This window comes from Sinohyriopsis cumingii, chromosome 17, assembly GCF_028554795.1.
Source record: "Sinohyriopsis cumingii isolate HCF-2022 chromosome 17, ASM2855479v2, whole genome shotgun sequence".
Taxonomy (NCBI): domain Eukaryota; kingdom Metazoa; phylum Mollusca; class Bivalvia; order Unionida; family Unionidae; genus Sinohyriopsis; species Sinohyriopsis cumingii.
In genome coordinates this window covers 97,414,365-97,436,682 of record NC_142977.1, presented here as the reverse complement: position 1 = coordinate 97,436,682, position 22,318 = coordinate 97,414,365, and the positions used below count along the sequence as shown (strand labels likewise).

The following is a 22,318-nucleotide window of genomic DNA, read 5'->3' as shown; positions in this document are numbered from 1 at the left end:
CAATTGAGACACTAGTGTGAGACAAAATCTGGTATGAAAATTCAAGATCAGTTTCATAATCCATGCACCCTGACTTACAGGCACTAAGGTCATACTCAATATTCTGAGGGACTAATGTCCAAAATATCTGAAGAATGATTTTCCAGAAAATCCAAAGTACTATGAGAAGGGACAGAGGAATCAACAAACAAAACTTCCCCTGATGAAACATCTGCACTATCATCTCCTGAATCAACCTCCCCATGTGTGACTCCTGGAATGCATTAGACTGGTACAGCATGGGCACATCTGGTGCCAGGATATGGATGTCTCTAGGTGCCTAGAAGTGATGGCAGCTGATGGTCCTCTCCAAGGGATTTTTGGAGCAGGATATGACACTGAAACATTCCCCACTATGCTCACAACAGAAGATACTTTTTGGTCACGGTTCAAGGCATTGCACTCCAATGACTTTGACTTCATCTTTCTATCTCTGACCGATACATTTTTCTGCATGACCAAGTTCTCTCTGACCAAAAGTTAAAAAGAATGCAAAGTGCCGTTGATATACACTTAGCACAATTTTTGGCATAAGTGACATGATCATCCTTGCTGACCTTGAATTTCTTGAATTTCGAGTGCACTGTTAACAATGCATTCAATAAAGACAATAAACAACAAAATTAATTGGAAATACACCGCTCTCGATTTCAACAAATGATGGATAGCACTTGTAATGGACAAATGAGAAAATTCAAACTGTGTTTGCAGTATGAAATACAGCCCACAAGGATGGCATTGATACAACATGTGATTTACCAGACCCAAAAATTAAGTTCACAAACATAAAAGGTATCAAAAACTATTCCCTCAAAATAACAAATCAGATAACCTACCCTTTCAGAAGTCTTAAAACAATATTACACCACATTTATTGATCAAAGGATTGAAATAAATATCTTCAGGGATTCACGGATATAATACAGAATGATCTTGAATGTACCACAGCAAAAGCTTTAACTAGTAAACAAGCAGTTGATGGGTAGGAACATAATGGTGTTAAGGAGAGGTAATGGATAAGAGTTTCTTCCCTTCGTCTATATTTAAAAATTATATATATATGACTGGAAAGACAAAATTTTCATCTGTCCTGGATTGCTGGATTCAAGAAATTGTGGAGGTCATTTCCAATAGTTAATGCAGTCATAGAATGATTATAACAAAGAAACAGTAAAACTCAAAAAGAGTGGTGTTTAGGGGAGGTAATGGGTAAGAGTTTGTCCCCTTCACCTATACACTATATTGGGAAGAGTGCAATTCACAGCAGTTTGATACCTGATACAATGACAAAAAGCAACAGATCAAAAAGGTGGCCCCATATTGGTAGTGTTCACTGTCATAAATCTGAAATAGATATTATTTACAGTTATCTAAAACATAACTCAGCTGGATTATCTAAAGTATTTAAAATATACATCCTAGTAACATCAGTACCATTTGCAGGGGACAACAATTCCTATCCCCAACAAGCTCAAACAACATGCCCAATATTCATATATATAAAGGAGCACAAATTTAAATTCATGAGATCCTTTTCCACTTGACTAGTGGGTCAATATTAGAAATGGTACCTCCTGGACTGCAGTGGCTCATCAAGTATGATACCTGACTTACAACCCATGGGTTGTGGGTTTAAAATAGCCTATGGCTAGTTGACTACTGTGGTTTGTTGCTGAACAAAGCAGACTATTCCCATCAACACAGTACCAGCAAGTCTTGCATGTGCCATTATACATTAATGAAATCAGTACTGAGAGCAGCTGATTTGCAGACACATTTAATCTCGATTCACTTTATCTTGATTAATTTAATATTTATGTCAATATCCGTAATTTTGGGCCTGTGCTGTCTTTGTGTCCATCAACAGTTGCTACTTTAAACTCAAAAGCCATAAGCAAACGATTTGACCAAAACATCATGGCATGAATTGATTTCAAATTTGTTCAATTATGACTGCTACAATTAACAATATAAAAAAACATTAAATAGCTTCTTGAAAATGGATGACAGGATTTGATAAAATTTTACAGACAGCTTCCAGCATGAAAACATTTCAGCATGTATGAATGATGCTGATCTACCTTAAAAAATAAATGTCTGCCAATGCTAAATATGGAATAACCTGTCTACTGTCCATCTACATTGGCTATTTTCAACTTCTTCTCAACAGCTACCAGACCAATTCTAACCACTCGGCATGGAGCATTTTGGCAGAAAGGCCATTCAAGTTTATACATATTATGCCAATCCACCATAAAACATGGCCACCATAACTACAAATTAAAAAAAAATTCTAATGCAGATATATGTAATCATATTTAAGCAATGTATATTACTAGTGCATAGTCTTATTGGCTCGCAAATATAGTTTACATATGATGCTAATCTGCCATCAAATATGGCCATCAATACTAACAAGAGTCCCTAGAAGGGACTGATGTTCTAGTGTCCAAACAGAATTTCTGGGAATGTAAGATAAGACCATTTCTTCTTTTCAACAAACAAGTGTTGAAACCATCTCTGATACTATTAAGAGACAAGATTTTCAAACAGTCACTGAGGCAACCACAGTGGATGTAAGATCAGCAAGTTCTTTAAGGAACCATTAGAAAACTTTTGGTGAAAACTCCATATTGATATGATGATCCTTTCAGGAGAATTGTGATACAATGTTCAATTATGTTCATAGTGGCAGTTATATTAGAGGTCAAATTGACATCATTTTCATTTAAGACCAAGTCTGGTAACTGGGGATAATGGAGAACCCAAATTATTGTGCAGAAACTATTGTTTTCAGACAGTGACCTTGACCTTTGACCCTGAATCGATAGGGCTCTTCCTTATCCCAGGTGCAAGCTATCCACAAAGTCAGAAAATGTGGTTGACCGAGGACTTGGGCTATTGTACAGAAACTATCTTCCATCTTTCACTCAGTGACCTTGACAGGAATAGGGTTGCTCCTTACTCCAGAAGCAAACAATCTAGTAACTGTAGATGGTGGACAACTTAAGTTATATGTGGAAACAAAATTGTTAACAGACAGATGGAAGGACAGATAATATCACCTAACATAATATGGTGGGTATATATAAACAGAAAACCTTGAAATGGCAACTGAAAACCTAATGAAGAGAATTCATTCATATTTGAGAAATGGGATTCTGGCATTAAGACCTTTAAAATTTGTAAACATGATCACATTAAACAACCAAATATGACTACTGTTTTGCAAAAAAATTATATGAAAAAACACCTTAATGAAATCTTCTGAATAATCAATAGAATTTGGCCAAACATTACAGAAAGCATCCTGGCATAAAAGGCTTTCAAGTTTCACACTGTACATATGATGCCAATCCACTATCAAATATGATTCTTATTAATAACAGTACAGTATAATAAAACATTTAACTTCTTAGCTACTGCTCTGCAGAAAGTGACTGAGTTTGACAGCATTCTGTATTGATGGGTTTGAAGTTATACAAAACATGCCAATTTGCCATCAAATATGGCCACCATTATTAAAAATGGAAAATTCTTTAAAATGAAATCTTCTCTAAATCCACTCAACAGTTTCACCAAATTTTCAAGAAAGCATGAAGGGCTTTTAAGCTAATACAAATTTTGACAATCCACCATTAATTATGCCTGCTGTTGCTAAAAACAGAAAAACCTTTTAATCACTTCCTCATACCAGATATTGATCAAATTTAACAGAAAGTGTCCTACTTTTTGAACAACTTTCAGATTTTTACAAAATATGCTGTTCTGCCATCAAACATAGCTACAGTTGCTAAAGGCAGAAATGTTTTACAACACTTTATCGAAGAAAAGTTCAAGAGAATTTGACAAAACTGATACAAAGTGTGCTGATATAGAGGCTTTACAATACTGGACAAATAATACCAATGTGCCATCAAAATATGACTACAGATACAGAAATGAGAGAAACTACAAAACAACTGTTTTCACAATATGCGCAATCATCAGCACTGGAAGACATTTCATCAGAAAGCATCCTACGGACACAGATTTTATCAGAAAGCATCCTACGGACACAGATTTCATCAGAAAGCATCCTATGGACACAGATTTCTTGGGCAAATGCTTTTGCATTTGACTATTAGGCAGATAGCCAGATGAATAATACCAGGCCCACCTTTTTCTCTTGTACTCTATATAAAACATAATAATACCTCATGAGATAAAATATAGTATCTCATGTAAGCCAAAGGCTTAATGACAGTCATCTAAAGCTATTTCAAAGTTATTTCTCTACGACTTTTGGCACCGAGTGGTCTAAAGTGCTCTCTGTTATGGATCACTGCCATCTCACCTCTGTCTGCGTGGTTTTGAGTCTTGGATTCAGCCAATGTGGGTATGTGAAAAAGCTTGCCAGTAGCTTCTCGTGGGTCGGTGGTTCTTTCCGGGGTTTTCCTGGGTTCTTCCTCCACCATTAATACAGGCCGCCATGTATAGCCTATCGTGTGCTGAAAAATGGCGTTAAACCCTACAACAACAACATTTAGCTCTTTCATAACATAATAATCATTATATTTTGTAATGTGATCAATAGAATCATGTTTGTGGCAATTACAAATAAACATTTATTGAATTTATTAATAAGTTTGAACAATGATCCAACTTGTTTCATAAATGTCATATGAAATGAGCACTTATATAAGGTCACACACACACACACACACATATGTATAAAATCTATATCACAGGTGTTACCCCATAACCTTGACCATGACCTTGAAAGATAATTTTTACTCACTTTAGACCTGCCATTTGTCAGTGAACTTGTTTCTAATGTTTGATGATAATCAAATTATGGAGGTAGGAGATGTAGTCTTATAAATAATCCCAGACTTAACAACAGAAAGTAAAAGTAAGATTTCCCAGTCTTTGGTAGTGTTCCCACCAGTTGTCTGGCATATGGCCAATATCAGATTGCTTTCGAAAAATAGCAAACATCTTCTGCAGTTGGTCATATGTACCACAATGCTAGAGCTGTGAACTTTACAAGTAAGGCATCAAACTTGAAAATAATCATAATTCCATGCATTTGATTGTTCACTCAGAAAGCTATTTTCACCTTTCTTGCATACAGGTATATTTTAAAGAGTGATAAAAAAAAACCTTCGAATGCATTGTCTCACCAGTTCACTGTAGGTATGATGTACCCTTATAGAATACAGTCTCACTTGAACACTGAGGTATATAGTATCCCTGCCGAATATAGTCTCACCTGCACACACTTGGGTCATGTATCCCTGCAGAATGCAGTCTCACCTGTACACTGGGGCTATGATGTACCTCTGCAGAATACAGTTTCATATGCACAATGGGGTATGATGTACCTCTGCAGAATATAGTTTTATCTGCACACCGAGGTATGATGTACCTCTGCAGAATACAGTCTCATCTGCACACTGAGGTATGATGTACCTCTGCAGAATACAGTCTCATCTGCACACTGAGGTATGATGTACCTCTGCAGAATACAGTCTCATCTGCACACTGAGATATGATGTACACAATGGGATATGATGTACCTCTGCAGAACACAATCTCACCTAAACATTGGGTTATGAGGCATCTTTGCAGAATACAGTCTCACCTACACACTGGGGTATGAGGCATCTTTGCAGAATACCCGAATTCACCAGCACATTAGTATGTTGTAACCCCCCCAAAAGAATGGACTGTCTCACCAGCAGCACTGAGTATGTTGTATCCCCCCACAGAGTGCACTGTCTCACCAGCATAATGGGGTATCATTTACCCCAACTGTATCAAAGTTGCAAGATCTTTAACACAAAGCTTTATTAGCTAATTGTTAACACTGCCCATGCCCAGAAAGTGATACATGTACATATATCTCACAATTTACAATGAAAGTGAGACAAAAACTCTGAAACAAATGTTAACAATCAAATTAACAAACCTTTCCAAGAAAGTTCAATCTAGTCAAATATATTACAATTATTTTCTAACTTCATGCTCATTTTCAGGATGAAATACTTACTGAATCTACATGGGCTTCGTTGATTACCACTATACCCCTTGACAGGTTTAAAAGAGCACAGAAACAGTTCAGACCCAGTGATATGATGACATAAAGAGTGCTGGGCAGGTATCTATTGTGAAGTGATGCTGTAAAATATAAGACAAATTGACTCTCCAAAAATAAAATAATATGGAATAACTTACATATCTATTAGATCAGGGGTGTCCAACCTCTTTTTGTCTGGGGGCCAAAACAGATAAAATCCTTAAGGTTGCAATCCACATAAGCATGAACAGTTTAATAATATGAAAATCCAACACAATTATTACATGCCAAAAAATTCAGTCACAAAAGACTACAACTTCATTAAACAAGAGGCAGAAGTGGGCATGAGTTCACCCACTTGGCTAATGCTAACTTCATAGTCACAGAAAATGTTAGTTGGACATGAAATCTCAGTTATTATTATGTTTACTGACCTTTCATGATTTTTATATTTTCAGTAACAGAAGCATCATTGAAAGCAGATTGGAAAAATTGGTACAAAACTGACAGGTCTACATGTCAGGATGATTTCTGTCAAATCTGGTCAAATTCTGTTGAGCAACTGTTTTAGAAATGCCATTTAATATTTTTAGTAGCAGTGGCCATACTTGATGGCAGATCAATATCATCTGTACAATCATGCAAGGTTTCCATGCCAGCATGTTCCTCTAAGACTTAATTAAAATCTAATTAAAGTTTCTGAGCAGAAACCATTTTAAGTTTATTTAAACTTTTTATTAATCACAGCAATATGTGATAACAGACTGGCGTGATATGTTTATAACTGAAAGAGAACATGCCAGAATGTTTTCTATCATTTTAGGTCAAATATTATTCAGCGGGTTTGGAGAAGTTTAAAGATTTTTAATTTTTATATTTTGTTGTAATCATGACTTTATCTGATGGCAGATGAGCATGATTTTACAAAACTAAAATGAAGTCATTTGTCAAATTTGGGAAAAATTCTGCTCAACAGTTTTTTAGATGTCGTTGAAAATTTGTGTATTCTTAGTAATGGCAGCCATTTGTTAAGACAAGTTGGAATTTACATAAAAGGTATCTATGCCAGAATCCTTTAAGCCAAATTCTGTTTTGGGACTTGAGAAGTCATTTTATTTTTAGTAATGGTGGTCATATTTGATGGCAGACTGGCACTATTGTACAAATTTTTAAGGCCTCCATGCCAGGACTTTTTATATAAATAAATTTGGTTGATTTCTGTTCAGCAGTTTTTGAGGAGAAACCAGTGAAAGGTTTTCTCTTTTAGTAATGGTGGCCATATTCAATGATGGACTGGAATCATTTTTACAACTTTTAAAGACATTTATGCCAAGATTCATTCCATCATATTGTTAAAAATTCTATTCTGCAGATTTTAAAAATATTGTTTAAATCTTTTCTACTTTAGTAACTGTGGCCATATTTTACCCTTTGTATAAAAATGTAAAAGGCCTTTTTGCCAGGACACCTTCTTTGAAATTATATTAAATACTGTTCAGCACTCTTTGAGAAGAAGTTGAAAATTTTATAATTTTAGTGATGAAGCCATAATGAGGTGCCTTGGCATCAAATGTATAAAACAAAGCAAAGGATGATATATATTAAGTTTAGTTTAAATTCAACCATCAATTTTGAGTACAAGTTGACAATAGCAATGGCTGATTGATGACAAATAATGCATGATCAATAAACAGCATACCATAAGCATGCTTGGCCTCACCTCATTTGAGCATAAAATAGGCCTTAATTTTGTGAAAACTGACTAGGCCTTAAAATAGGCCTTAATTATGTGAAAACTGACTAGGCCTTAAAATAGGCCTCAATTATGTGAAAACTGAATCAGATAATCTGCTTATAATAAAATGTGCAACATTTCATACCTGTATATTTGACAGGTTTTTTTATATCATGCTAACATGGACTCAAGATGGATGTATTGACTTACTGTTTTACAAATAGACTGTTATAAGACAATATAACTTTTCTGCTATCACAGTGGGGGCATAATGACAACTTTCCAATTAAATCCTCGAACAATAGTTCAAACTGTTTGGAATCTATTACTAAAACCATAAATACTGGTTGTTTTGTATTAATTATAAATAAACATAACTTTTCACTGTTATGTATTACATATAGGTTCTCATAACAATATTTATATTAGAGATACAGGCATTGTACACATATAGTGTAAATACACAATACATAATACATATTCATCAAATTAACTGGATTCATAAGTTAGATACTTTATATCCTAATGGTCTTAATACCAAGACACTGTATAAATTTGCATAAAATTTTAATACAAGATCTGATATGCTGTATATCCTTTATAAATATAAAATTGTATGTATAACTGTTTGTTTCTACATTATTATTTCATTTTACACATCATTTAATACAAATTCTAAAAAGTATTATCATGCTATGTAAGTTTGATATGGAAAAAGTACAATGAACTGAGTATTATATGCCCATCCAGTGTTTACTCACCCTATATGTATGCATTAGTAGTATCATGACCCTGTGGTCTTAAAAATAATAGATAAGAGTGAGTCAGAGGCAACATGCTTTTTAAAATTCAACAAATATTTTATTTCCCAAGAATACAATGTCAAAAATGTACAAGGTATTGCAAATTAAATCCCAAATAATACTAGAATTTCTTACACAAGTCCTAAAGTTCTGAATAAACTTTAGAGGTATTCCAAAATAAATCCAATGCTGGAAGTGTTGATGTACCTGTGATGGCTTGTGTCATAGTGATGTGCCAACAGTCTTTTGTTGAATCAGAATAATATAATCCAAAAATATATCCTTATCTGAATATCACTACAAATCCAAGATTATATTTCAAAGAATATTATTTAAACAAGCACACTGTATTTCCAGTTAATAAATAATCTGAATAAATAAACTCAGCCCAAATGAAATACTGGACACAACAATAAGACTGATTTATGCTTCTGAATTTATTGCAGGAATAAATGATTTTTCCAATAAACAAGATTTGTATACTATACCTGATCTAGCTCACAATTAGTATTGTCTTCAAAAAATTACCTAATGGTGAATTTCAATTTAGAAGGTTCCAAATGTTTACAAAATAAAATCTTACTTATAATTAGAAGGTCTGTTACTAAAATTATAATAAGGAGCATGGTAAACATAATGTCCTTGACTCAGTTTAAGACATAAAGAGTTAAATAATGTTGTTTACAAAATTCTCACATTTTTGGACAAAGTCAGCTATACAATATTACATAACCCACATTATATAATGAAATTAAAAAAAAATCAAAAATCAAACTAACAAAGAAAATTAATTATACAGGCAGGTTGTCTATGGACAGTACTGATCGATGGGTCTGAATGACTTTGTATCTGAAGTGGTCAGCAGTCAAGGTCATATTAAGTCTCATAAAGAATTGTGGTTCTTCACATTAGGGTTAGTTCTAGACCTTGACCAGATCTTGTATTGCTTGTATGTGGGGCAAGAAAAATCAACCTTTGGATTTTGGAGTCCAAGGTCAAGGTCACAGTGACACAAACACGGGAAAACTTTCTGCAAAATATCTATTTCACACAACCAAATACTGAAGAGGCCTTGCAGAAAAGAGGAAATATGCTACAGAGTTTGGAATATGTAGCTGAAAGGTGATGGTCAGAGTGTCCAAAATTAAAACAGTTAATTTTCTGCACCATCTTTTTTCAGTTTAAATCACACATGGCTGGGCTGCAAGGAAGGTTGTTGTTGTTGTTGTAGGGTTTAATGCCATTTTTCAGCACATGATAGGCTATACATGGCAGCCAGTATTAATGGTGGAGGAAGAACCTGGGAATTCCCCGGAAAGAACCACCAACCCTCGAGAAGCTATTTGCAAGCTTTCTCACATACCCACATTGGTGCAAGGAAGGAATCTATTGATAGTAGGGTTAAAAAGTCATGGAAAGAGAACTCTGTGACAGACCTTTATTCTCACAATATTAAATAAATGTTGCTGGTTTCCACTAGAAAAGTAATACATATATGCTCCAATGTTTTCTTGAGGGTGAGATAAAATACTGACCAGTTGTAGATAATGTTGCATTTTTGTTTTTTGATTCTCCATATCCCGGTCGCAACTCATCAGGGCAGACAACATATGGTGGTCGCAGCTTTAATTCCTGGCTAAGATGTGCAAGATTTAGTCTTGTTGTCAGGGAGCGTGGGTTATTATAGCGCTGCTTCAGTTTTTGAAGGGTAATGTCTGTTACAAAGAAGTATATATAAATTAAAATACGGACATGAATAAAAATATCACATTTCCATATAAATAATGAATCTGCTGTGCTAGATCAGAAGTCGGCAACCTACGGCATGCATGCCACAAGGTGGCACATCAAGAAGTTTTGTATGGCATGCAAAGGGCAGCCAAAAATCTCAATTTTAACAGTGTTACTCTCTTACTGGAGGCACATGCTTGTTCACTTTGTAACTAATCTAGATAAAAGTGGCACGCTATGTAAAATAGGTTGCAGACCCCTGTACTAGAATCATTTACATAAAATCTCCTTTTTAAAATGTTTATCTTTGTGCATGAGCTCTTAGCTCTTAGATTTTGAATTTTTACGCAATAATTTTTTTTTAGTTGTATTGACAATGAACTGAAAGATTTTCACACTTTCAATTATATATACATCTTAAAATTGCATATTCAAAATTGAATTGTCTTCAATTAATAAAACAGAAAGAAATTTTGAGAATGCTATATTTTGCCTTAATCATCGCAGCATATTCCACAAATCAAGGAAGGTCACTGGAGCATTCAAATAGGTAAATGTGACCCCTTTTGCCTGTCAGAGCAGTACCCTCTATGATGAACACAACAATCAAGTTTCATGGCTGTACAAGCAACAACATCAGAGAACAGAGTAAATGCAAAAACGTACTGCTGATGCCTACACCAAAAAACAACGCCAGAAGAAATGTGATACATACCATACGCACATATTATGAGCAGAGTCCAAATGCAAAATGCACAGACCCAGATCTGCAATTGCATAAAGCTGAGGTAGATCTGGGTCTATGCAGTCTGTTAGGAGTAATCTATAAAACAAACAACAGAGAACCTGATTAGCCTGCACATCATGCAATGGCAGATGATGATCTTGACTGTTGTTTGCATTTGGACTTGACTTTTAAGCAAATAAACATTGTATGTCTCAAAAACAAACAAAAAAACGAAATCTTTGCTACTATTATTCTATATTGTTACATAATCAACACAGTTTCCACTGTTTTAATGGAAATGTATGTGATGTTGGAGTACATTTTTCTATTTATTCTTATGAAACATTTTTACAAAAATATTAATTGACTTTTGAATTGTTTCTATAAGAAAAAATGATCATATACATTTTGCTCTCTGGAAACATTCACTAAAGTACTCTGGAAAAACTCTAAACTCTCCAAACATGTCAGTGGACAATCAGGTTTGATACTTATTCTCTCAAGCTTTGTCACTGGGCTCTCAGGCCTACTCATGACAATCTCAGGCCTGGTCATTCAATACTCAAGTTTTGTCATTGGGCTCTCAGGCCTAGTCATGACAATATCAGGCCTGGTCATTTGATACTCAAGCTTTGTCATTGGGCTCTCAGGCCTAGTCATGAAAATCTCGGGCCTGGTCATTTGATACTCAAGCTTTGTCATTGGGCTCTCAGGCCTAGTCATGACAATCTCAGGCCTAGTCATGAAATCTCAGGCCTGGTCATTTGATACTCAGGGTTTGTCATTAGACTGAAACTTCTCACACATTCTCCAGTAAAACATCTGCAAATAGTGAACAGAAACATGAGCTTATCCTTTTGAGTTAAATACCTTTTAAGAAGAATACAGTAGTGGCACATGAAATGGAATAAAACTGCACAGAAAAAAAGACTGGCAATAATTATTATCTAAATATGGAAAACTTCTGACCAAAGTCAATCAAGGCATATGGTCTCTGCACTTCCTCAATCTTCTTTTTCTCATAACACTGCAGGAACTCCTTCTGTACCTCATCCAAAAATGACAAGGCCAGTACAGCTGGATATGAATCCTCACAAAGCACCAAATATGTCAGACCAAGGGCTGAAATAAAGCTGAAATTTAAATCAGATAAACAATTATCAGTTATTCAAACACACAATTTACCTAGTAAAATCATTTTCTCAAAATGAATGAAAACAGAGTGCTCTCTCTCCATGCAACATGGTTAATGGCAACCCCAAATGTGACCTGAATCATGAGGGAACCTTATGCATGCTATAAGCCTCCCTTACTTGTAATGCAGGTCACTCAGGAATGTTTTGACAAGGCTGTGTCCTGAAATGTTCTTTAAAACACAAATATATCAAATTAAATAAATTAAGTAATTAATGAAAATGCAAAAGAAGTATCACATTAAAAAACTCCACAACTATACCCACTTTGAAGTGAGACAGATGTATAGCAAGTTACATTTAAGTGAGAGACCACTGTGATTAACACTTAATTGAACATTTTCTTAAAATAAGTCCTTTATATGCAAACAAGCTACTTTAACAAGTAAACCATTTTTATGTGTTTTGAGCAGTGTGAATAGCCAACAGAAAATCTTAGCAAAACAATATTGTACTTATTGAATAAGCCTCCAAAGACGGCACTTCTCAATGAATAAGACACTCATACCCAGCACTTACTCATATTGAAAGGGCTATGCCAAATTAATGTAGTAAAACATCAAAACAGGAGTTTAAGCAGAATTATGCTGCAATGCTGTGTATCCCAAGTTAACATATGTATCACCAAACTATGCCCCCAAGAATAAATGTAAACTGCTTAGATGCTAAGCATAGGTATAGATTCGACCCTGGGGTAACATGCTCATCTCAAAACTATGTCATAAAGAATAAATGTAAGCCCCTTAGATGTTACATATAGTTCTAAATTTGACCCCAGGGTAACATACCCATCACAAAACTATGCCCCCAAGAATAAATTTAAGATTTTTTGAAGCTATCAGATCTAAATGATTACAGGTGAACTTCAAAACCTGTCCAAAATACACCCAAAATAACTAGCTATGTTTGTACCAAACTGCATTAATGCAGACTTCACTAGAAAGATAAATCAAAATTATGAAACTGAGCATAAATGTAGACAACATACAATCATATTCCAGTGTTAAAAATCTCTGTCTTGAACAACATGTTGCAGGAGTTGTATCACATTTCCAAATGCATGTATGTCCAGATGGGCAATCACATATAATCATATTAGTATGGACTTCAAATTTATTCTTCAAGTTTAGAAATATGTAATATCTGATGATACTGATCATACTCAGTATTTCATAGGCACTGGTTTTATGTAAACTGTCTGGTACAACTTCACTGCTGCTTTGAGCAGTGTTGACAAAACAAGAGTCCCTTGAAGAGAATGATTCTCTATTGGCCAAAAAGAATTTCCAGTTATTCAAAATAATATCATTTCTTCCTTCTAACTGCTGCGTGTTGAAACCATCTCTGATATCCTTCTGTGATTACAAATTTTTAAAAATCTGCTGTGGTGGACACACTGGATGTCAGACTGGTGACATTTTCTTTTGGATCAACAAGGCACAAGAAGACTTCTGGTGGCCATATTGGACACATAAGCAGCACCATTTTCATTTAGGTCCACCTAGAATATTGGATGAATGCATATTGTAAAGTTGCATGACTATCCTTGAATTAGGTTAGAAGGAGTAGCATTAACAAACTTGAGCAAATGGATGGATAGACAATGGAAGATGAAACTGGAGACAATATATTATCCTACCCAATAAGCAGTGCTTCTGACAGCAGAAGAAAGCAAGAGATATGCATCCTTAATGTGCTCTTAATGTTACCAACATACAAAATGTTATTCAAATGTCTTCATTACTTTCAGAGACAATCATACCAAAGAGTTTCTTGAAGATGCTCTAAACAGAACTTCCATGAACTTGATATAAGAACTTATTGTATATTAGATCTGTACTGTTTTCATTTTGCATAAACCAGTAACCTAGAGAAGACCTTTATTGAAAACCCCATGCCAATATGACCATTCATTCTGGAGAATTAGGGACAAGGTTTTAACATGTTTATTGCAGCATCAATATTGGATGTCTGCAGGATATCACTTCATTTAGATGTCATAAAGAAGTCTTTTGACAAAAACCCTATGCCAGTATGACCATAAATTCCAGAGCAGTAGTGAAAACAATATTTTTAAGGTGGCCACCATAGTGACCATATTGGATATCAGAGCAGCATCATTTCATTTAGAACCAACTATACACCATAGCAAGTCTTCTGGTGAAACCCCAATGTTGATATGACTTTCCATTTAGGAGAAGTAGCAACAGCAAGATTATGAAGATGACTGTCATCGTGGCCATATTGGATGTCAGATCAGCATCATTTCATTTAGAACCAACTATACACCATAGCAAGTCTTCTGGTGAAACCCCAATGTTGATATGACTTTCCATTTAGGAGAAGTAGCAACAAGAAGATTATGAAGATGACTGTCATCGTGGCCATATTGGATGTCAGATCATCATCATTTCATTTAGAACCAACTAGCAACAACAAGATTATGAAGATGACTGTCATGGTGGCCATATTGGATGTCAGATCATCGCTATCAGAACCAGCATGATATTAGACTTCTCATGAAAACCCCGATATGACTTTTAATTTAGAAGTAGCATCGGCACCATTTTCATCCAGGAATGACTACATACCATAATTTGTATTCTGATGAAAACCCCATATCGATACGACTTTTAATTTAGAAGTAGCATCAGCACCATTTTCATCCAGGAATGACTACATACCATAATTTGTATTCTGATGAAAACCCCATATCGATATGACTTTTAATTTAGAAGTAGCATCAGCACCATTTTCATCCAGGAATGACTACATACCATAATTTGTATTCTGATGAAAACCCTGTCAATATGACTTTCTACTTAGATGGAGTAGCAATAATCAATAATAAGGGTTACAAGATGGCTGCAACTGTGACAGTCATACTGGATATCTGATTAACAAAAATTTTATTCAAGACCCTTTACACACCAGAATAAGTCTTCAGCTGAGTGTAAAGTTTGACGTGATTTAAGGCTGCTCATCAAGAACGTGTCCTTTACACAGACATCTGAAACAACTGCAGATCTGTAACCACTTCTCTCAAACTCCACCCAAGCTACCCTAGTGTTAACCATGTCTACAGCTGGCAAACAAAACACTTTAAACTTCTGAACAATTCTGGCTCTCTGCCACTGGCTCAGTGATGAAATTAAATGATAACAAGCACATTTACATTCTGTCTTATTGATATGAAGGATGGATTTTCTTAGTTATTCTGTTATGATTATTTGAAGACAAATTTGTCTTGATGCTTGAAGAATTTGTCCTCGTTAACTGTATGTTCCATTTTTTTTTCAGACTGAAAGGTCATTCTTTACAATGAAAAAGAGTTCTTATGGAACAGGCTGATATAGAAGGTGATGAATGAACTTATGACAGCTTGTACAGAAGGGTGTTGCCTTAAAGAATTTCATTTAAATGAAAATGGAAAAGTGAAGAAAAGAATGATACCAGTATATGGTTTATTTAAAATGAAAGATAAATGAGTCTGACATTATATAATCATGTTTGATTTTCTTTTACTGGATTTTCTAAGAGAAATAATCTTGATATTTCACAGGAGTAAAAAAAAGATCGTAACTTTTAACGATGATAAGATTATAGTATGAAATTCAAAGTTATTTTTAGATACTTACACAGTCGAGAGTTAAAAATGTCAAACTCCCGTTAATATGACTCGAGTGAAAATCTGACAAGGTATCAATTTTTCTTTCTTAATGTGCTATTTTACTTTGAACTGGAAAGGAGAATTATGTTAATGTTTATATTTTCTGTGTGAATAATTGCAAACCACAGCAGAACACAAACGGTAAACTGCTGACATTTCATGGATAATATGTTTAGGCATAAAATATAAAGAAAATCTCAAATTTCCTTCCTATGAGTTAATAATGGATATATTTTATCTTGTGGGTGAAAAATGTGACTAGTGAAAACACAGAGTTTCTCATTCACTTGATGAAACATCCATTACATACTCGTTTCAAGCAAATATCCTCAATATAACTTAGCGAAATAAAATTGTGTGTATATATATATATATTAATTTGTCACTTTTATTATGACAATGCACATTTTTCAAATCATGTTATGATTATAACCCAAGCTTACCCTGATATATGTATTATCAAAAATGTCTGGGAAGATCACTACAACCAGACCTTGGGATAAATGTCTGTGTAAGGTTTCATGGCAAAATCCTCCAAGTATTTCAAAAGAAGTAGCATTAACAAACTTGTGCTAATGGAAAAACAGATTTCTGATGGATGATAGACAACAAGCCACCCATATGCTCTTCTGGTCAATGACCAGTGGAATTAAAAGCTGAAAAATTTCAACTAGCTTCTTAAATTTAAGTGGATATTTTAAAAAAACAACATCCTTTCACATGTACATGTCATAAATTTATAATGCACTCACTGTATTGTGTATGGTTCAGATTGAAATGTACATCGATCTGGGAACTTTGCAGAAATTCTGGACAAAACTTTCATGTGCTTATATGCTTCCTGCAGTCCTGATACTTGGCCCATAGGTGGACTGTCTGAATTTGCGGCAAGAGGCAGTCCATCACGACTGCGACTTATTATCACAAACTGGATCATGTCACCATCTGCTGTTTAGATGTCTGCCCACCTTTCTATCCATCTGCAAATTATTATAAACTGTAAAAAATATTACAACAGGTTCTATAAAAAAAATCTATGTAGTATATATATATTCTAGACTCTGTTTGTGGGTTTTGATTTTTAACATTGCTTTAACAATTTTTCAGTCAAATTGTTATTATGTCTGCAGTGTGACAGTTTATAGTGATGTCTAGCAATGGGGCATCATGCCAAAGACATGTAGCATGATGTCCCACCAAGTCACATTATTCTGAGACCAGGCTGATCAGTCCTAGCGCTAACCTCTTAATGCTGAGTGCCAAGCATGGCAGCTGCAAGTGCCATTTTTATAAGTCTTTGATATGACTCAGCTGGGGTTTGAACCTGCAACCTCCTGCATCCGAGTCTGATGCTCTAACCACTAGGCCACTGAAGTGGTCTTCATAGCTCTAAATTTCTTGACAAGCATGTATAGATTAGGTGAAGATTATTACTATAGTGGCCATATTGGAAGCAAGATCACCAACATTTTAATTTAGAACCAACTATATATCATAAGAAGTCTTATATCAAAAACCGCATGCCAACATGACTTACCATTGAGAAGAAGCAGCACTAAAAATATTTTCAAGATGGCTGCCATGGAGGCCATACTGAAAGTCAGATTTAATTTTTTAAAATTTTGGTTCAAGATGTTCAAGAGGTGAGTGTGGTGGCCATATTGGATGTCAGATCATTGCCAATTTTACTTAGCACCTACTAGATATTATAAGAAGTCTTTGAGTGAAAACCTCATGATCATAAGACTTTCCATTCAATAGCATTAGCAATAACAAGATATTCAAGATGGCTGCCAAGGTGGCCATACTGGATGTCAGATTGGCAGCATTTTCATTTAGGACTAACTAGACATCATAAAAACCTTTTCAGTGAGAGCTTATGTTGAATCTCACCATCCATTCAGAAGGTGTAGCTATAAAATGATTTTCAAGATGGCCATGTGGCAGCCATATTGGATGTCTAAGCAGCACCATATTCAATTTGGATAAACAAGACCATGGTTTGAATGTGTGTGTAAGGTTTCATGGTAATCCTCCAAGTGTAGACTAGTGCCTGAAACAACAACAAACTTGTGCTAACTGATGGACAGCTGTCAATCACAATCAGACACCACAGAAACTTTATGACCAGTAGAGTTAATAAAAATCAGTTGAAATTTTTTCCTTCCACAACATTTTTATTTATCAGGCATTTTGTTGTCTTATATACAGCAAATAATCAGCAAAATAAATCGAACAACTGTATGAACATTCCAATATAATGTGCAAAGATTATATACTCAAAGTGATTGCTGGTAATAAGTGGCGAAATGAACAAAAAATAACCATTTCAAAAGCATCAACAAACCACAAATAACATCAGTATAATAGCAAACAAAAGAAGTAATGAAATTTATGCAGATACCCCAAATTTAAACTTAAACATATAGCTCAACTGATACAATTTATTAAAAGAAATCAGCTATTATAACATTCTGCATTTTGAACTCTGAATAATAATGAAATTTACAAGAATGATCCTTTATAATAATTTAGGGATTCTGAAATTTAAAGGAACTTGACACTCTGAACAATAATAATGGAACAAGGAAATAGACATTAGCTGTTTGGCAATTATTACTTATCAAACTGGGATGTAAATGAATTGATTATGGGCCTGTTTTGTTTTGTACCACTTGGACCTAAATGTATTAATTATGCACTGGTTTATTTTGTATTGTTTGGACCATTGCTTATGGGCCTGTTTTATAATTTGTGTTGTCTGGACCTAAACGAATTTATTATTGGCCTCTTTTATTTTGTATTGTCTGGGCCTAAATTGATTGATTATGCACCCATTTTATTTTGCTTTGTCTGGACCTAAACGTATTATTTTCAGCTGTTTTATTTTGTCTGCACCTAAATGAATTTATTTTATGGTCCTTTTTTATTTTTCCTTGACTGGACCTAAATGTACTGATTATTTATGTTTATTTTGTATTATCTGGACCTAAATGTATTGATTATGGATGAGTTTTATTTTGTATTATCTGGACCTAAATGTATTGATTATGGATGAGTTTTATTTTGTACTATCTGGACCTAAATGTATTGATTATTGATGAGGTTTTTTTTTGTATTATCTGGACCTAAATGTATTGATTATGGAGGAGTTTTATTTTGTATTATCTGGACCTAAATGTATTGATTATTAATGAGTTTTATTTTGTATTATCTGTACCTAAATGCATTGATTTTTGTTGAGTTTTTATCTGTATTATCTCGACCTAAATGTATTGATTATGGATGAGTTTTATTTTGTATTATCTGGACCTAAATGTATTGATTATGGATGAGTTTTATTTTGTGTTATCTGGACCTAAAAGTATTGATTATTGATGAGTTTTATTTTGTATTATCTGTACCTAAATGTATTGATTTTTGTTGAGTTTTTATCTGTATTATCTCGACCTAAATGTATTAATTATGGATGAGTTTTATTTTGTATTATCTGGACCTAAATGTATTGATTATGAGTCTGTTTTATTTTGCATTTGACAAGGTTTATCAGTGACAAAAAATGATTTCTCTTTCCATGGCAACTTGTCTTTTTACATTACATTCAAAACCTATTTAAATGTCGCAGAATCAAAATTTATCAGCAAGTTATTCTTGTACAACTATGGTTTCCTAGCTTATTTAACCATGTGACCATGGTTATTTGCATGACACTCTATTGTGTTTGCAACTTACTTGAAATCCATCTATACAATAAAACAGGTTACTTATGAAATCATAATTTTCAACAAATGAAAACATACAGAAATACTACTATACTGTGTCATTTTCTTTACATAAAATTTCCAGCGACGATCCTTTTTTGGTCTGTAATGATTCCAATTAGCACTCCTAGTTTGTTTTGTATTCGTGGTTTTAATACCATTTTTCTGCACATAGAGCTATATGTGGTGGCCAGCAAATTTCGTGGAGAAAGAAGCCAGGAAAACCCCGGGAAGAACCACCAACCAACAGGAAGCCTTGTTTATGGATGCCATTTTGTAGCATTTTGGTCCAAGCACTTTGACTTGATGTACTCAGCTACCTTGGACCAACCAGATTTGGAATCCTTGACCACTGCACACTGTTCTATAAATCATACATAAAGAGTATGTGGCAGTGAGATTGGCTTGAAATTATACATGATGGAGCAATGTCATTGGAGTGTGTACAACTACTGAAGAACTGCATGGGTGGTCAGTTTTTCAGCTTTCTCATTTGCTCTGCAATTGTTTCTGCCAGTTATTAAGAAAATCTTTATTCTGGCTGTTGATGTATTAATTTCCATAATGGTTTCACATCTGAAGCTATAGGTTCCCAGTTAGTTGCTGATGTAGTTTTAGAATGGTCTGGTATCTTCAGTTAGATTCCCAATCATTCTGCTGATATACTTATGTGAATTTCATACGTTTTCCACTTGTAACAGTTTCCATTTTTAAAAAAATGCAGATACATTTTACTTAAACATGAGTTTTGTTTCTTCGCTAGTTTTCAAACTTTATAATCCTGGCAGTCAACAAAAATGATCAACTAATTTTCATGGAACACATTTCAACTGTAGTATTTCCCACAGGGATCTGTATTGTTGCTTATAGTTTCCTCGTCATACTTGCACTGTATAATAATAGTACATGTATTATTATACATGTATGACTAACAGTTAAATTACAAGCAATGATACCAGCCCCTGTGGTATTTTCAACATCAAGACCATTTAATTACTGGAATTTCTGACACAGTCATACTGATACTTCAACACTGTCCAATTCAGCGGAATTCATTCTCTATTTACCATTAATAATACCCCTCCAGTATCTAAAGTTCTATCACTCATATGTATCGGTACATTAAAATTACTTCCCTCTAACAAAAATCATATTTGCTTACCGAGTTGCTGATTTTATAAATGAAGCGTTTCCATTGCATAATCTTGATAGTGATTGTGAAGAAAACCGTAATTAGAATTCATTAACTCATTTTTGGAAGGCGGGGGGTGGGGGCGAGAGGAAGGGATCCTAGAATTATGTCCTTTTCTTCCCAGACATGTTATCCTTTTCGGTCCTTATATATATATATATATATATATATATATATATATATATATATATATATATGAATGATACAGATATACCCACTCTCTGGAGTGTTCTATTTTTTTTATAGTTCAAATATGGTAGCCTAAAGAGAGAGGCCCTAGCTCCATTCCGCCACCCCCACCCCCGCCTCTATGCCTTCAACGACAGTGTTGGTTAATATCTGTACACACACTGCCTAGCACAATATAAAATTGCCTGAAATATGAAACCATTAATACTCCATCGCTTTCAGTGATATTCTTGTTTTGTTTAAATCAACCACTACCGTGTGTAACACCATATGTTGTTTTATGAACAGCCGGTGTAGCTTTCATTTACGTTTCCTACTTTATTCTCATTTATATGTTAGACAAGAAATCAGCAAGAAAACTGTTTGTCATACCTACTTGATGTAAGGTCGTGAACTGAACCGTTTACGTTTGCCACACTTTGCTTTTAGATGTAACTATATTTGCAAGAAGTATTTTTTATCCTGACACCGATTGCGTGGCACATACTTAATACACACAAGTAAGCGCTTTTGAAAATTATGCTGCATTTTACTTACTAGCAATAGCAAATTTTTAAAAGATCACACAGCAATTAAATTACATGCAAAGTATGATGGATCAAACTATTTTGCCAATGAAAGAAGCAGCAGAAGGAGTGAACAGACTATTTGCTTGAAACATTATGAAAAATAAGGCTTCCTTCGAAAACGAGAGAGGAGGAGGGTGAACGGACCTCAACAAAACGTCATTATAAGGCTTCCTACGAAAACGAAAGAAAAAAATAAGGTCATTAACGTCAAGTCAAATCCTCTAACTAACTGAGAGTTTCTTTAATTATGTTGGTTTTTTTTTGTTACTCTGGTCATCTCGTTAGTGTTTTTTAAAAAGTATACGTGCGTGTTTACCCACCGTGACGTTTTGTCGAGGTCGCACCCCCTCTGCTGCTGTAATTAAATCATTGTTATATCAAATATGGCACCAGTTATGGAGTCTCATACAGCTAGATGAGCTCGAGAACGAATAGAAGCGACTAAAAATATCTTCCTTTTCCGTGATTCCGTTAGAGAGAAACTACAAGAACGTCAACAATCTCAAGTTGAATTTGCAGAGGATACAGAACAATTATTCAGACCTGTTACAAAAGTTACTGAAAGAGTTGTGACAGCTACTGAATGTCCTCTTCTATCAGTAAGACAAACTGCTAAACAAGCTGAACTAATAGCGACAAGAACCAAAC

At 34.5% G+C, this 22,318-nt stretch overlaps 1 protein-coding gene across 8 annotated transcripts in view; it reads right to left on the bottom strand.

The window, feature by feature from the left end:
- LOC149779503 (vesicle-trafficking protein SEC22a-like) overlaps positions 1-21,589 on the bottom strand; it is a 30,457-nt gene extending 8,868 nt beyond the window's left edge. Inside the window, exons 1-6 of one of the 8 annotated variants that reach the window (XM_089940196.1) lie at positions 21,474-21,589; positions 16,712-16,939; positions 12,066-12,229; positions 10,174-10,353; positions 6,074-6,201; positions 1,315-1,383 (exon numbers count right to left, since the gene is read on the bottom strand). In XM_089940196.1, the coding sequence (XP_089796322.1) occupies positions 1,315-1,383; positions 6,074-6,201; positions 10,174-10,353; positions 12,066-12,229; positions 16,712-16,896 (726 nt within the window). In that variant the 5' untranslated portion in view covers positions 16,897-16,939; positions 21,474-21,589. Of the gene's footprint in view, positions 1-1,314; positions 1,384-6,073; positions 6,202-10,173; positions 10,354-12,065; positions 12,230-16,711; positions 16,957-20,882; positions 21,006-21,286; positions 21,307-21,356; positions 21,423-21,473 lie in introns of those variants that run through there. The other 7 variants (XM_089940197.1, XM_089940199.1, XM_089940200.1 and 4 more) reach the window with 7 other exon arrangements.
- Between the last annotated feature and the right edge of the window lie 729 nt (positions 21,590-22,318).